Below are 16,328 nucleotides of genomic sequence, written 5' to 3'. Positions count from 1 at the left end.
AACTCCTCCTCAAGGGATATACATAACGATCTGATACAGTCTTTGAGTTCTACAGGAACTAAGGCCCCCACCCAGACAGAGGACAGAATGATGATACTGACCTTCCTGACTTCAATCAACTAAAGCTTGGACTCTGTCCACTTTTGCCTCAATTCTATGCTGATCTCCTCTACTCAAGCCTCTTCATGAGTATGCATGTACCCTTAGCTAAAAAATTCCCCAATTTTGCTGTTCGGGGAGACACTGCTTTGGGAAAGATCCCCCCTGTCCTTCATACTTGCTGCAAGTAATAAATGCTTTCTTCTCCTGAAAAAAAAAGAAAAGAAAATCCAAAGGAACCCAAACCAAAAAATTGTTAGAGCTAATAAATGAATTCAGCAAAGATGCAGAATATAAAATCAACATGCAAATATCAGTTGTATCTCTATACAGTTGCAATGAACAATTCAAAAAGGAAATTTAAAAAAAAATTTCATTCACAATAGCATCAAAAAAACAAAATACTTAGGGTACATTTATCCAAGGAGGTGAAAGACTTGTACACTAAAAACTACAAAACATTATTAAAAGAAATTGTAGAAGATACAAATAAATGGAAAGACATTCCATGTTCATGGACTGGAAAGCATAATATTGCTAAGACGGCAATACTACACTAAGTGATATACATATTCAATGCAATCCCTATCAAAATCTCAACAGCATATTTTACAGATATAGAAAAACCCATCTTAGGGCTTCCCTGGTGGCGCAGTGGTTAAGAATCCGCCTGCCAACGCAGGGGACATGGTTCAAGCCCTGGTCCGGGAAGATCCCACATGCCACGGAGCAACTAAGCCCGTGAGCCACAACTACTGACCCCACGTGCTTAGAGCCCGTGCTCCGCAACAAAAGAAGCCACCTCAATGAGAATACCACGCACCGCAATGAAGAGTAGCCCCCACTCGCAGCAATTAGAGAAAGCCCCCGAGCAGCAATGAAGACCCAACGCAGCCAAAAATCAATAAATTTATTTTTTTTAAAAAAATCATTGAAAAAAAAAAAAAATCATTGAACTGAATCTCCATCTCATGCCACAGAATGGTAAAAACATCAATTAGTGAAAAAGCAAAACTATACTGATGTATAACTTTAAAACACAAAATATATATATTGCCTGTGATATGTGTAGCACTAATAAAAGTACAAAGCAAGCATAGAGATGGTTGTGGTTGTTTCTGGAGAGGAGAGAGAGGGAAGAAATGAGAGGGTGGCTTTTACTATATCGTTAGCATTTTATTCCTTCTATTAAAAAAAACAGATCTGAAGCAAATATGGCAAAATGTTAACATCTGTTTAACTTGGCAGTGGATTTATGGGTCTCTTTGACATTATTTTCTGTATGTTTGAAACGTTTCATAATTAAACATTTTCATGGAAAAATCTTAGATCTCTCTGAAATCTTACTTAATGTACGAATTGAGATAGGGATCCAAATTTATTTAATTCCAGATGGCTAACCAATTGCTCCCAAACTCCCTGGAAACTGCACTTTTACCAAACGCTGTGCACACTGCTCCTGCCAAGAAGGCACTGGGAAGATGGAACTTCACCAGTCCTGCCCTGGAGTGGGGGATTCACTCAGTCACTCAGGCTACGAACTTGGGTGGTCCATCAGCATATAAAAGCAGCCACAGAGGAAAGCCCTCAACTTTCTGCCACTAAAACCTCCAGACTCCCCAGCAAATATGCCATCTTTCTGTTCTAGTTAAAACCGCAGAGCCGCCTCCTCAGGATCCCAGCCCTGCCCACATTCTCTTCTCATTCTTTCTCCTGAACCTCAACCTGGCCTCCTTTCTACTAGGTCCACCCAGCATTTAAACATGCTCCTATCTTAACACATGAAACAACAAGCACGAAGTCCCACTTTCCCAAGCCCACAGCCCTGCTAGCAGTGCTCGCCTTTTCCTTTCCCTTCACAGCCAGACTTCTTCAAATATTCCCACTTCCTCACCACGTTCCTCAACACCTCAGCTTCACCAGCCCACTGAAACTGCTCTGGTGGAGATTGCCTATGACCTCTGGCACTGAGTCCAACCAAAGGACTGGTCAGGGGAGACTGGGAGCAGAGGACTTACCAATTTTCATCTGGTTCCCATCCCTACAGTCTGAATTTTTATTTCCATGTTCCTGTTTTGCTTTTATTAAAATAACAAGTCCTATGATCACCCACAAGCAGTTTTTAATTCTCTTCTTTGAAGGTTCAGATGCAGCCAACGCCACGGACCAGTCCCTCCTTGAGACATGTCCTTCCTGGGTTCCATGTCACCACAGTCTCCCTTCCGGTCGCTTCTTCTTGGCAAAGCTCCCTTCTGCCCAGGCTTTCAATGTTGGCTTCCTCCCAGTTCTGTCCCACTTCTCACTATACCCTGTTTCTTGGGCGAGGGGCAGGGGGGGATTTCATCCATACCATGGCTTCAATTATTAACAGTATGTTGATGGCTCCAGCACTCTGGGTTCAATTTAGATCTCTCTCCTCAGCTCCAGAGCCACAGATCCACAGCCTCCTCAGGTATCTCTACTTGGATGCCTACAGCCACTAAAATCATCGTATTCAAAATCAAAATCATCATTTTCCTTCACCAAACCTACTCCTCTTCCCACTGTACCCATCTCAAAAACAAATCACCATCCATCCATCCGGTTGCTCAAGCCAGAAACCTAGGAATCTTACTATATTGATTTTGCCCATTAAATCTCTCCAATAATTCACACGTCTTCACCCCTGGACCACCTTGTTTTCTCACCTGGATTACTGCAACCACCTTCTCACTGGTCTCCCAATCATTTGCTATGCTCCAGCCAGAGTGAGCCTTCAAAACCAACACCGAATATGGCACCACTCTGCTCAAAATACTTCACTGGCTCCCCCTCGTTTCTCAGATTGTCCAAACTCCTCAACACAGCTACAGAGCTTCATGACCTGTGACTTGTCCCCTAAAGACTGCCCAGCCTCAACTCCCACAATTCCCTCCAGTCACAGGGAACGGCTATCAATCCCTCCTGCCTCCAGGCCTTTTGCACTCACTGTACCTTCCGCCTGGAACGTCCCTCCTTCCCACTGGTCTATAGCTGCTGGACTAACTCTTCATCCTTCAACTGCTGGTTCAAAGGTCACCTCCTCCAGAGGCCTCCCCTTGACCTGGACTCGGTTAGTTCCTTTATTGTGTGCTGCCCTGTGAGAAGTGCCTCACCCATCAGAGAGTTTATCCTGCTTCCTGTGGCTCTTTATTTAATGTCTGTCTCCTGAGAGCAGGACTAGGTCTCTCAGTCACCATTTCATCTCCAGTGTCTATTATAGTGCTTAGCACAGGGCATATGGTTCAGCAGATGTGAGGAAAATGCCTTCAGTTCTCGGCCTACTGAAGGTACAGACAAGTAAAGAAACAAACAATATAATCAAGTGCTATAATAGATTATATATGTGTGTGGATGCTGTGGGTTGCTATAGTCTGAATGTCTGTGTCTTCCTAAAATTCGTATATTGAATTCCTAATGCCCACTGTGATAGCATTAGGATGTGGGACTTTTGGGAGATGCTTAGGTCATGATGATGGAACCCTCATGAATGGAATTAATGCTCTTATGAAAGAGACCCCACAGAGCTCCTTTGTGAGGACACAAGAAGTCTGAGACCTGGAAGAGGGCCCTCCCCCAACCATGCTGGCACCCTGATCCCAGACTTCCAGCTTCCAGAACTGTGAGAAATAAATTTCTGTTGTTTATAAGTTCCCCAGCCTGTGGTATTTTGTTATAGCAGCCCAAACAGGCTAAGACGTGGATATATGTGGACGTGGCTGTATGTATATGAAGCGCTGAGGGAACACAATAAAGTTTCTGGGCTAGCCAAGAAAGGTCACATAAAATAAAGTGACATTTGAAATGGCTTATCATTTCTTCCATTCATTCAGTAAATAATCTCTGGGCATCTACTTGGTGCCAGGCGCTGTTGAAGGCACTGAGGATACAGCATAAAATGAGACAGACATTGTCCCTGACTTCCTGGAGCTCATTCTAGTGGGGATGGAGAGAGAGATTAAACTCAAAAAATAAGCTAATTTCAGGAAATGATATATGCATTGAAGAATATATAACACTGTAGGTGTTTACCAGGATCAAGGCAGAAGGGTGTGTGTGTCTGTGTGCCTATGTTAGATCTCCCTGTGGAGGTGTCATAGGTACATATAACCTGAGAGGATGGAGCCAGCCATTCAAAGATCTCTGGGAATATGGCGCTAGGCAGAGTGAACAACGAGACTCACTGGTTCAAAGGACAGGAAGAAGGGCAGTGGACAGAAACGCAGTAAGATGTTATATCTCCAACCCAGACCCTGTCCCGGAACTCCAGAATTACAGAGTCAACTACCAAGTGACCATCACCACTGGGATATCTAATAGGCATCTTGACCTTCATATGTCCAACACCAGCTTAGTTTCCTCCTCCAAACCCGTTTCTTCCCACTTGAGTAAATGAAAATTCCATTCTCCCAGTTGCTCAAGCTAAAATCCCTGGAGTCATAGTTGACTCCACCTCACATCCAATCCATCAACAAATCTTGGCTCTACCTTCAAAATATAACCAGAATCTGGCTGCTTCCCACCACCTCCACTACTACCATCCCAGTCTGTGCTGAAGTATTTGGATCTTATCCTTTGTGTGAGGCATAATTATTGAAGGCTTTCCAGAACTCGGTAGAGAAGGGACACTTGCTCATAGTGGTGTGCTGAAGCCAGCTCAGGCCAGTTCACCAGAGCCAACTGGTAAGTTTTCAGGAATGTTGCAAGATGATTGACATCACAGTGATAGCATGAATTTTGCCATGATGGGGATATTTATACCATGGATACTGGCAAACATTACATCTGGGCTTCTCCCTCCACCACCCCACCCTACCCTGGCGATCCCGGTGTTCCGCATTTACCAGCACACAGCTGCATGTGCAAATCTGTATTACATAAAGATAATTCTTGTGTCATGTGGTTCTCTACAGGTGTTTATGTTTGTGAATACACATTAGAATCACCTGAGGAACTCTGCCTACCATACAGCTGTCTGCCTGAACTCAGTTAAGGACTACTGGATTGGGAACACTTGTTAAGAGGCTGTTGGCAGTGATGCAAGTGAGATGAAGGTACCAAGCATGGGAAAGAAGAGGCGAGTTGTGAGAGAAGTCTAGAAGTAGAATGAGTGGACTTTGTTGTTGACCCTGATTCCTTTCCTCCATATCAACTTCTCAGTTTGTAATCACAGGCTCATTTCTGTGATTCTTTAATCTCTGTCTTCCTCTCCTGACTGTAGTCCATGAGGGCAGGGGCTGCATGTCTGCTCACCACTGTACCCCCAGAGCAGAGCCCAGTACCTACACCAGCATGACTTCATTGCAGAGCCGTTAAATGATGAAAGGAGGACAAAGTGAAGAAGTAAGAGTCAATAATGACACTCAGATGTCCAGCTTAGGTGACACAAAGGAGAAACACAGATAAAAGTGTGGTTGGGGGTTCAGAGGGGAGGATTTGGGAAATGTTGACTTGAAATGCCTCTGAAAATCCAGGCAGTGACGCGAAGCTAGAAATATGAGTCTTAAACTTAAGAGTTTGGGGTCTGGGAGAGAAACTCTCGACTATACCATGCAACCCTGCCCTCTTCCCTTAGAATCTGAGTTGTCACTGGGGGAGTGTCAACTTCCCTCTCCCAAGACTCACCCGAACCTCGGCCTCCCGGGGTCTCCCGTTGAGGTCACATTTGGACCCGTTGCCATAGGTCTGGCTGTGGTAGCGTTTCAGGCGATGCTGCTTGGAGGCCTGGGGAGGACATCAGGCAGGAGGGAGGGGTGTGAGAAAGACAGCAAGGGGGAAGAGCACTTTATCCTAATAGCCACCAAACCCCAAGAAACACGTCAGCTAATCCTGACCCTCCCCTTCTCGTCAGGGCCCTCAGTCTGTAGCCCAGACCCCTTTCTCTCCCGATCCCACACTCCTGCCACCTTGGCTGTTTCATCATTCCAGTCGAAGGCCGATTGGTAGTAGCCGAGATAGAGGACTTCACCTTTGATCTCTGAATCTGCAAGAGAAAGCACAGTGAAGCACGGTTACCCTGTCCTCAGAGGACTAGGAGGGAAGGGAACTGGGGAGGGAGGTCACCTTCCATGACAGGTTGCTGAGGGTTTAGGAAAAATGTAGGCGGGAGTCACCTTCCATGTGGTACTGCTGGATGTGGCGTCCATAGCAGAATTCATATGTCCACCAGTCCTTGGTCTGACAATTTAAAAAAAATGAACAATTGGGGGATGGAGTACAGATGTCTCTTTTTGGAACCAGAATCTCTCCTGGCTCCAAGACATATAACCTCTCATTTACTTTTCACCTCCCTCTGCTTCCGCACTCAATCCTCCAGGTTCTTGGTGAGGAGGGAGGGCTGTTTGCCTTCTGTGACTTGGAGAGAGACCTCTACAGCCTAAGTGGTTATCACCTGTGGGCTTTCCACTCTTCTCTTTTTATAAAAAAAAATCCTTCTGGGCTTCCCTGGTGGCTCAGTGGTTGGGAGTATGCCTGCCGATGCAGGGGACGCAGGTTTGTGCCCCGGTCCGGGAGGATCCCAAATGTCACGGAGCGTCTGGTCCCGTGAGCCATGGCCGCTGGGCCTGCGCGTCCGGAGCCTGTGCTCCGCGGCGGGAGAGGTCACAGCAGTGAGAGGCCCGCGTACCGCAATAAAAAAAAAAAAAAAAAAAAATCCTTCTTTGGGGACTTCCCTGGTGGTCCAGTAGTAAAGAATCCGCCTTGCAATGCAGGGGATGTGGGTTCAATCCCTTGTCAGGGAACTAAGATCCCACATGTCGTGGTGCAACTAAGCCCACGTGCCTCAAACTAGAGAGCCCATGCGCCCTGGAGCCTGCGTGCCACAAGTAGAGAAAAGAAAAACCCGCACACCACAACTAGAGAGCGAAGCCCGCACACTGCAACAAACGATCTCGTGTGCCTCAACGAAGATCCCACGTGCAGCAACTAAGACCCAACACAACCAAAAAAAAAAAAATCCTTCTTTGTCGTCCATAAAGATACGAAATCATGATATCCTTGAAGCACTCAGACCAGGGAAACACAGAATATTAAAGTATTAATTGAACTCCCTTATACTGTTTTAGCCACGGAGGATACAGCTGTGAACAAGATAAATTCTCTGACTTCATAGACTTACGTTCTAGTGCTAGGACTCAGACCAAAAATGAATAAACTGATGATTCAGTTATAAAGATGATTTCAGATCATGAAAACTGCCATGATGAAAATAAAATAGGATACTGGGCAGAGAGGGACAGGGGAGGGGTTGACTTTGCCAGGAAACCTTCTCTAGGGGAGTGCCCCTACTGCCCCGCACTCTTTAGCACCTCAATCTTAGCTTAACCCTTATTCTGAGCTCTTCTAACTCTACTCTACATTCAGCAAGTGTCATCAGTGGTTACAGGATTCTTTGCTTCTTTCCTATCTGTACAATATGCCTACTCCTTCAATGGCCTTCTTAATTCCAACAGATCCTCCCCATCACTCCTCATTCACAGGCACAATGGTTCCCAAATAGATAGTTTTCAAGCCCTAGTTCCCTCCATCCCAGTCCCTTTCACCTTCAGCAGGCAGGGCGCATCTTTCATTGGGCTCAACAACTCAGGGATCCCAGGCCCTTGGTAAGCAGGTGCCTCCTCCTCCCTTTCACGCTGGAAGTGAATAGCTCCAGCTGGCAGGCGACATTCATAGCGCTGCTTGTACTTAGAGGAGACAATCACCACGTCAGAAGCTTGACTCTGGGAAAGAAGTGGGGGTCGGGGGGCAGGGAGGCAAAGAGAGGTTGGGATCAGGGAGAACAACGAGATCCCTCTTCATATCCTGCGGAAGAGCTCAGTCAATACAGAGAGCCACAAGTCCTCCAGCTGCGCTTAGCGGGTGAGGGGCGAGGGCACTCCCACTTCTCCGCGGGGGAGGAGTCTGAGTGTTTCAATCAGTAACTGGGACCTGAAGTGGACAGTGGGAAGCCCCACCCCTCCCAGGCCCTGGCCCAAAGGGAATGGGTCTCTGATTACGACCCTCAGGAGTCCTCATAAAACCCCTGCTTAACTCTTCCCGATTCTCCTTAGGCTCCCGCCACAGACTCCACAGCTGCCCTTCTTCCTCTACCTTTTCCCCCTTCCCCTTCTGCCCCGGACCCTCGTCCCTTCTACGCCTCCTCACCTGCCCTCCCATGACAGGCAACGGCAGTATCTCGATCCCATAACGCATCTCACTCAGCTCCTCCAGGTTCAGGCTCCCGACACCACCGGTCAGACTTGCGGGAAACAGGAGCCCCAGAAGTAGCAGCCCCAACAGACTGGACAGCAGCGTTTCCGCCGCCATCTTTCGTTCCCCTTCTAATCCAGAACAACTCCTTCCGCCCTAAACCTGGCGGCGGCCTCACCCCGCCCATCGACGCCCCAAGGTATCATTGGCTAAATGTTCTGTCCCTCTTACTTTCCCTAGTCCCATTTGCCAATGTGGTCCAAAGCCCACGAAGGAGGTGGATCACGACGATTAGCAAAACCACTCGCTGCGCACGATTGGTCAGAGAGGCCAACCAATCACCAACGATATCGGACCCCCTCCCACCCTCTATCAGTTCCAGAGAGGCACTGTCTACCCGCTAGGCCTAGTTAAGTAGTTTTTCTCGGTCCTCGCCCAGCTGTTGTGTGCATCTCTAATTGCTTTTTAAGCCGTTACTTTTATTGTGTCCGGCCGCCGCCAGGCGGAGGATTGAGGCGGATGGGTGCGTGCACGCAATACTCCTGAAAGCTGCTTAATACTTGTGGCAAAACAATTATTATATAATAGTATTCCTCTTTTCACATATACATACAATTTAAGGGCAATCTGGTAATTTCTGTCAAAACCTTTCTGCGCAATCCTGCAGTTGTCGTCTAATAAAATTATCCTAAAGAAATAATGGGGACTTCCAGTTGAAAACTGGGAGCTGGGGGGAGAGGGGCAGGCGGGAAATGCACTTATTTTCCTCCAGGCCATGTAGGAACAAAGGGACAGGGAAAGGAGACAACAGCAGCAACATTTTAGAAGCTAGAAAGCAAATGGAGGAATGGTAACTGATTTAGCAAACCTGTGAAATTGATTCCTAAACAAACATAAACATGAAATGACTGTATCTTTGGAAAAATTCATCTGAAGAATCTGTCCAGCCCCAAAGAGAAATCCCAAAGATACTCTCATCAGGCTTCTCTTAAAGAAATAGGTGAAGGAATCCTACAGTTAAGCTCTTGGCCTACGTGCCCCAGCCCTCACACAATCTTTCCAATCAGCTTTTTAATATCCTCATTCTAAAATATAAGCAGACAGCCAAGGATCATAAAACATTTAAGGAAAGTATTTAATGTACAAAACCAAAAGAAGCAAGAAGAAAAAGAGCAACTTAGAGGAAACAAATTGCAAGGGAGAAAAAGCAACTGAAAATTAAACAAAAAATCCTTCAAGATCCTCGGAGAGATAATATATCGTGTGTGTAAGATGACAACAGCAAACTATTTTAAAAGGTAACTACTATTCAGGTAAGAAAAAAAAGAGCTCTTGGAAATCAAAACCATGATAGCAGAAATAAAAATTCAGTAGAAAGACTGGAGGATAAAGGTGAAAATCAAATTTGCTCTGCTTTAGGAGAAAATTAATAAAAAGCAAGGAGTCAGTCCAGCAAGTTGAACATCTGAATAATGACAGTTCCACAAAAAGAACAGAGACTCAGAATGGAAGAAATAATCACAGGAATTATTTTAAAGTATTATCCTGAAATGGAGAACTGAGTCTCTAAATTGAAAGGGCACACTGATAGCAAAACAAATCAGGCCCACATCACATCCATCATTATAGAATTTCAGAACACTGGACACAGACAAACAATTCTAAGAGCTTCTAGAGAGAAAGGACAAGTTGCACACAAGGATCAAGAATCAGAGCAGTTAGGCTTATCAAAACATTGTAAGATAGAAGACAAGAAAGAATGGTTTCTTTTTTTTTTTTTTTTTTTTTTTGCGGTACGCGGGCCTCTCACTGTTGTGGCCTCTCCCGCTGCGGAGCACAGGCTCCGGACGTGCAGGCTCAGCGGCCATGACTCACAGGCCCAGCCGCTCTGCGGCATGTGGGATCTTCTCGGACCGGGGCACGAACCCCTGTCCCCTGCATCGGCAGGCGGACTCTCAACCACTGCGCCACCAGGGAAGCCCTATCAAAGATTTTTGCATTATGTTCATACAAGATACTTGGCTGTAGATTTCTTTTATTGTAGTTCTTTGTCTGGCTTTGGTATCAGGGTTATGATAGTGGAAGTGGTGTGCTGCTCTAACAAAACCCAAAACATATGGCACTGACATAGCAATCAGGTGGCTGGAAATGAGAAAATTATACTGGAGGCTCAAAGGATGGCAATCTATTTGTGTTAGTAAACAAGACAGTAAACACTGCTCTGTTAGGAAAACAGAAACAATTCTGGGTGTTTCAAATAGAGAGAACTTAATACAGATAATCATTTACAAAGTGCCACGAGGGAGGGAATAGAAAAAAGGGGAAGATAAGGTTACTCAATGATTAGTAAGTGCAGGAAGTCACTAACTCTAGGGCCAGTGGAGCAAAAGGCGAAATGGTGTTACCCAGAATCTACCATTGCTGAGCACTGAGGCTGCTGCTGTTGAAACCCAGATGCCTGAACAGGAACTCAGAATCACATTGCTACCAATGTTACCACTGCAGCTCCCTCCAGCACTGTCAGAACTTAATAGGAAACCACATTAGGAAAGTAGTCCTACTTGACATTAGAAAAGATGTTCTAAAAGGGTAAGTGTGGAGCTAAGAGACCAAAGACACTATCTGGAACATCACGTTCTACAATGACAAAATACTTGTTAAAATGATGCCTGTAATAATTTGGAAAACACAGTATACGCTATTGAGCACAAAGGGAAGAGGTTGGAAAGAATCAAATGGCCAGCATGCACTGGAAAATTTTGGATGCATTACAAAAAAGAGATGAGCTCAGGCGAGAACTGGCTTTTTTTTTCAAGCAAATATTAAAGCGAATTACATGTCCAGAAACATTAGGTCTTAAACTGTTGGAAAACTCTATTGCTTTAAGACTTAAAACAGTGGGAAATAAAATTGAGAAGGCCCTGATCAAAAAGTCTTACTACTATCCAGCCTTGTGGCAAAACACAGATTAAGAATGCGTCCTCAGGCTTCCCGCGTGGCGCAGTGGTTGAGAGTACGCCTGCCGATGCAGGGGACACAGGTTCGTGGCCCGGTCCAGGAAGATCCCACATGCCGCGGAGCAGCTGGGCCCGTGAGCCATGGCCGCTGAGCCTGCGCGTCCGGAGCCTGTGCTCCGCAACGGGAGAGGCCTGCGTACCGCAAAAAAAAAAAAAAAAAAAAAAAGGAAAAAATGAATGTGTCCTCTCTTGAATTAAGAGACAGCAAAAATCTCCTCTAAGTTTTTGCAGCATTACACTGCAAAGAAACCACAAACTGTCTCTGACAGTTCCAATGTAAAACCACTATATGGGGCTTCCCTGGTGGCACAGTAGTTGAGAGTCCGCCTGCCGATGCAGGAGACACGGGTTCGTGCCCTGGTCCGGGAAGATCCCACATGCTGCGGAGCAACTAAGCCCGTGAGCCATGGCCGCTGAGCCTGTGCGTCCGGAGCCTGTGCTCCGCAACGGGAGAGGCCACAACAGTGAGAGGCCCGCATACCGCAAAAAAAAAAAAAAAAAAAAAAAAAAAAAAAAAAAAAAAAAAAAAAAAACCACTATATGGCTTCCAAATTTCTACTATAGAAAGTTGGCTCTAAAACTTGTATGGCCCCAAGGACTGAATATCCTCCAAAGCCTACGTGAGATGTAATCATGAGGATAGAGAATAAGTAAGCGCCCCCACCATGCCAAAGGTGGCTTCATGGAGAATACAGATAACAAGGTTTATTCAAATAGCAGAACCAGAATCTAATCAGATAAATTCTCTGCTGCACAGCAGGAAACTTCACTATGCCTGCCTTGCAGGATGCCCATATCACTAAGAGCCATTGACTGCAGAAAGAAGGTCTTCCTTCCCTTCTTTCCTTTTCTGAATGTGTTTATTTGCAGCTCTTCTGTACCTATAAGGGAGGGGGTGGGCAGGCAGAGAGGAGCCACATCTGGAACTGAGGAAGAGGACTTCAAATCACTCTGAGATTTTGGGTTGAACTTGATGCAAGAACTAGATGGGAATTTAGGTTCTCTCACTTGAAGTGAGTGTGTTATATACATGTGTGAGTAAAAATACAATGAATATTTGGTGACTAAAAGGATAGACTCTGGTAAAAGCCATATCATGTGTTCACCAAACCGATTTCATTTTCTTCCTGATCCTACAGCTAGATTACATTTCCTAGTCTCTGCTGAAGTCAGATAGAACTGTATGACTGAGTTTTGTCCAGTGGTGTGTGAAGTGATGTACACTACCTTCAGTTTTGGCCCTATAAATATACTGTGTGATCACCCATGTTCTCTTCTGTCATTTGTTTGTGAACCCATGGTTCAAAGTAGAAATCATAATGTAACTAGAAAACATTTATAATGTATTGATAATGAAAATATTGTTATATCAAAACTTGTGGGATCGGGGACTTCCCTGGCCGTCCAATGGTTAGGACTCTGCACTTCCACTGCAGGCGGCACGGGTTCCATCCCTGGTTGGGGAACTAAGATCCCACATCCCCCATGCTGCGCAATGTGGACAAAAAGTGGGATCAACAAAAAAAGAAAGAAGAAATCTGATCTGATCAATATTTAACTACCAATTTACGGAAAATACAGGGGGACTGAAAACATTAAAAGACACCTGGGGGTGCAATCAGCAAAAGCAGACTATGGAAAACAAGGGGGTAAACATCTAGTTTCTATAATAAATAAGTGGCAGGAAATAAAATATGATGGTGGGATTATCCATAGATTAAAGGAAACTTAAAGAGCCATAACAATCTAACGGAGTATATGGGCCTTATTAGGACTGTGCTTCAAACAAGCCAAGCATAGTTTTCTTTCTTTAAAAAAAAAAAATTTATTTATTTATTTTATTTTATTTATTTTTGGCTGCATTGGGTCTTCGTTGCTGCATGCAGGCTTTTCTCTAGTTGCGGCGAGTGGGGGCTGCACTTTGGCACACGGGCTCACTGCTGTGGCTTCTCTTGTTATGGAGCAAGGGATCTAAGTGCAAGGGCTTCAGTAGTTGTGGCTCGCTGCATGGGCTTAGTTGCTCTGCAGCACGTGGGATCTTCCCGGACCAGGGATCAAACCCGTGTCGCCTGCATTGGCAGGCAGATTCTTAACCACTGAGATACCAGGGAAGCCTATAGTTTTCTTATTTTAAAAAAAAATGAGATAATTAGGAAACTTTGGAAATACCGAATATTTGATTATATTAAAGAATTACTGTTAATTTTTTAGTGTGATATCATACATGGTTATGTTTTTTAAAATTTATTTATTTTACTTATTTTTGGCTACATTGGGTCTTTGTTGCTGCACGCAGGCTTTCTCTAGTTGCATTGCACTTGCTTCTCATTGCGGTGGCTTCTCTTCTTGCAGAGCACAAGCTCTAGGCACGTGGGCTTCAGTAGTTGTGGCACTCGGGCTCAGTAGCTGTAGCTCACGGACTTTAGAGCACAGGCTCAGTAGTTGTGGCGCACAGGCTTAGTTGCTCCGTGGCATGTGAGATCTTCCCGGACCAGGGCTCAAGCCCATGTCCCCTGCACTGGCAGGCAGATTCTTAACCACTGCACCACCAGGGAAGTCCCCATTATAACATTTCTAATTTTATATTTGTTTTGAATTTTCCATAATAAAATGTTTTTTAAAATACAATCTTTAAATAAACATACCTTTTGCCCAGTAATTATACTTTTATGGATGTATTTATACATGTACATATGTACAATGTAATAATCTTTTGTAATAACAAAAGATTGGGGAAAACAATTTTAATCAGGATAGTAATGGCAACAAAATGATGAAACATTTCTAAACGAAATAATATGCAACCATAAAAACAAAGGAGGCAACTCTATATGTATTTCTACTGAAAAGTCTCTAAGGGGGAACACAATTCCCTTTTATTAAGGGGAATAAAAAGCTGCAGAGCAGTGCATTTAATATCCTATATTTGTGTGTGAATAAAAGGAACAGAGAAAAGAATCTCTAGTCATAATTGCTTGTAAATTCACAAAGAAAGGCTGAAAGGACACATGAAAAACTAACAGCAGGGTTACCTTGGGGGTGGGGGGAGGGTACAATGAGAACTGAGCAGATGGGAAACAAGTTCGGGAGGTAGATTTTTCACTCTACACTTTTTTATACTTTCTGGATTTTTAATCATTGGAAAATATTATTCATTTAAAAATTATATAAGGAAATTAAAATAGTCATAAAAAACTTGTGAGAGATACTTAAAGTAGTACTTGGTGAAAATTTTATAAGAGATGTTCATAATATAAAAGAGGAAAAGTTGGAAATAAATGAGCTAAGCATTCATTTCAAGAAGTTGATTCCAATTGTAAAATAAATAAGTCCTGGGGATATAATGAACAGCATGGTGAATATAGTTAATAACACTGCATTATATATTGAAAGTTGCCAAAACAGTGGATCTTAAAAGTTCTAATCACAAAAAAAATTGTAACTATGTGTGGTGATGGATGTTAGCTAGGCTTATTGTAATCATTTTGCAGTGTATACAAATATCCAGTCATTATGTTGTACACCTGAAACTAATATAACGTATGTTGATTATATCTCAATTCTTTATTTTTCCTTCTGTTTTTTGTTTTTTGTTTTTTTTCAGTATGCAGGCCTCTCACTGTTGTGGCCTCTCCCGTTGTGGAGCACAGGCTTCGGACGCACAGGCTCAGCGGCCATGGCTCACGGGCCCAGCCGCTCCGCGGCATGTGGGATCCTCCCGGACCAGGGCACGAACCCGTGTCCCCTGCATCGGCAGGCGGATTCTCAATCACTGCGCCACCAGGGAAGCCGTCCTTCTGTTTTTTGAGGGGCTTAATTTTCTGTTCATTTTTCAACTTCCTTTTTAAAGAATTGAGATATATGGGCTTAATTTTCTGTTCATTTTTCAACTTCCTTTTTAAAGAATTGAGATATATGGGCTTCCCTGGTGGCGCGGTGGTTGACAATCCGCCTGCCGATGCAGGGGACACGGGTTCGTGCCCTGGTCCGGGAGGATCCCACATGCCGCGGAGCGGCTGGGCCCGTGAGCCATGGCCGCTGAGCCTGTGCGTCCGAAGCCTGTGCTCCGCAACGGGAGAGGCCACAACAGTGAGAGGCCTGCGTACCGGAAAAAAAAAAAAAAAAAAAAAAAAACAGAAGGAAAATAAAGAGTGGAAATTAATAAAATAGAGGATAAATACAATACAGAAGCTCAACAGAGCCAAAGATTGGTTCTTTGAAAATGCTACTAAAACTGATCAACCTCTGGAGAGATTGACCAATAACAAAAGAGTGAGGCAAAATAATCCATGATGGGACTTCCCTGGTGGTCCAGTGGCTAAAATTCCACACTCCCAATGCAGGGGGCGGGGGTTTGATCCCTGGTCAGGAACTAGATTCCACATGCTGCAACTAGAGATTCCGCATGCCACAACTAAAAAAATAAGAAAAGGATCCCGCATGCCACAAGGAAGATCCTGCATGCTGCAACTAAGACCTAATGCAGCCAAATAAATAAATAATAATTTTAAAAAAATTTAAGATTTATTTTATTACTTATTTACTCTATTTATTTTTGGCTGGGTGGGGTCTTAGTTGCCGCAGGTGTTGAGTCATGAGGGCTTCTCTCTAGTTGTGGCGCGCAGGCTCCCGGGCACATGGGCTTACCTTACCTTCCTTGGTTCCTCCCTTTCTGCCTCCCTTCCTTCCTCTCTTCCTTCCTCCCTTTCTTCCTCTCTTCCTTCCTTCCTTCCTTCCTTCCATTCTTGCTTTCTTCTTTCCTTCCTTTCTTCCTTTCTCCTTTTTCTTCCTTCCTTCCTTCCTTCCCTCCTTCCTTTTTTCCTTCCTTTCTTTCTTTCCTTTCTATTTTTTCTCCCTTTTATTTTGAGCCATGTGGATTAAAGGCTCTTGGCGCTCCAGCCAGGCATCAGGGCTGTGTCTCTGAAGTGGGAGAACCAACCTCAGGACACTGGTCCACAAGAGACCTCCCAGCTCCACGTAATATCAAATGGCAAAAATCCCCCAGAG

At 44.5% G+C, this 16,328-nt stretch overlaps 1 protein-coding gene across 4 annotated transcripts in view; it reads right to left on the bottom strand.

Annotated features, from left to right (window-relative positions):
* The window catches only part of OS9 (OS9 endoplasmic reticulum lectin), a 29,768-nt gene extending 21,276 nt beyond the window's left edge, over window positions 1-8,492 (bottom strand). Inside the window, exons 1-5 of one of the 4 annotated variants that reach the window (XM_059082337.2) lie at window positions 8,260-8,492; window positions 7,659-7,835; window positions 6,231-6,294; window positions 6,024-6,100; window positions 5,743-5,841 (exon numbers count right to left, since the gene is read on the bottom strand). In XM_059082337.2, coding sequence (XP_058938320.1) covers window positions 5,743-5,841; window positions 6,024-6,100; window positions 6,231-6,294; window positions 7,659-7,835; window positions 8,260-8,421 — 579 coding nt within the window. In that variant the 5' untranslated portion in view covers window positions 8,422-8,492. The remainder of the gene's footprint in view (window positions 1-5,742; window positions 5,842-6,023; window positions 6,101-6,230; window positions 6,295-7,658; window positions 7,836-8,259) is intronic. The other 3 variants (XM_059082336.2, XM_059082335.2, XM_059082334.2) reach the window with 3 other exon arrangements.
* Window positions 8,493-16,328: the final 7,836 nt, after the last annotated feature.

This window comes from Kogia breviceps, chromosome 12, assembly GCF_026419965.1.
Source record: "Kogia breviceps isolate mKogBre1 chromosome 12, mKogBre1 haplotype 1, whole genome shotgun sequence".
NCBI lineage: Eukaryota > Metazoa > Chordata > Mammalia > Artiodactyla > Physeteridae > Kogia > Kogia breviceps.
Note: the sequence above shows the minus strand (reverse complement) of the source record. Positions and strands in the feature narration are given on the sequence as shown.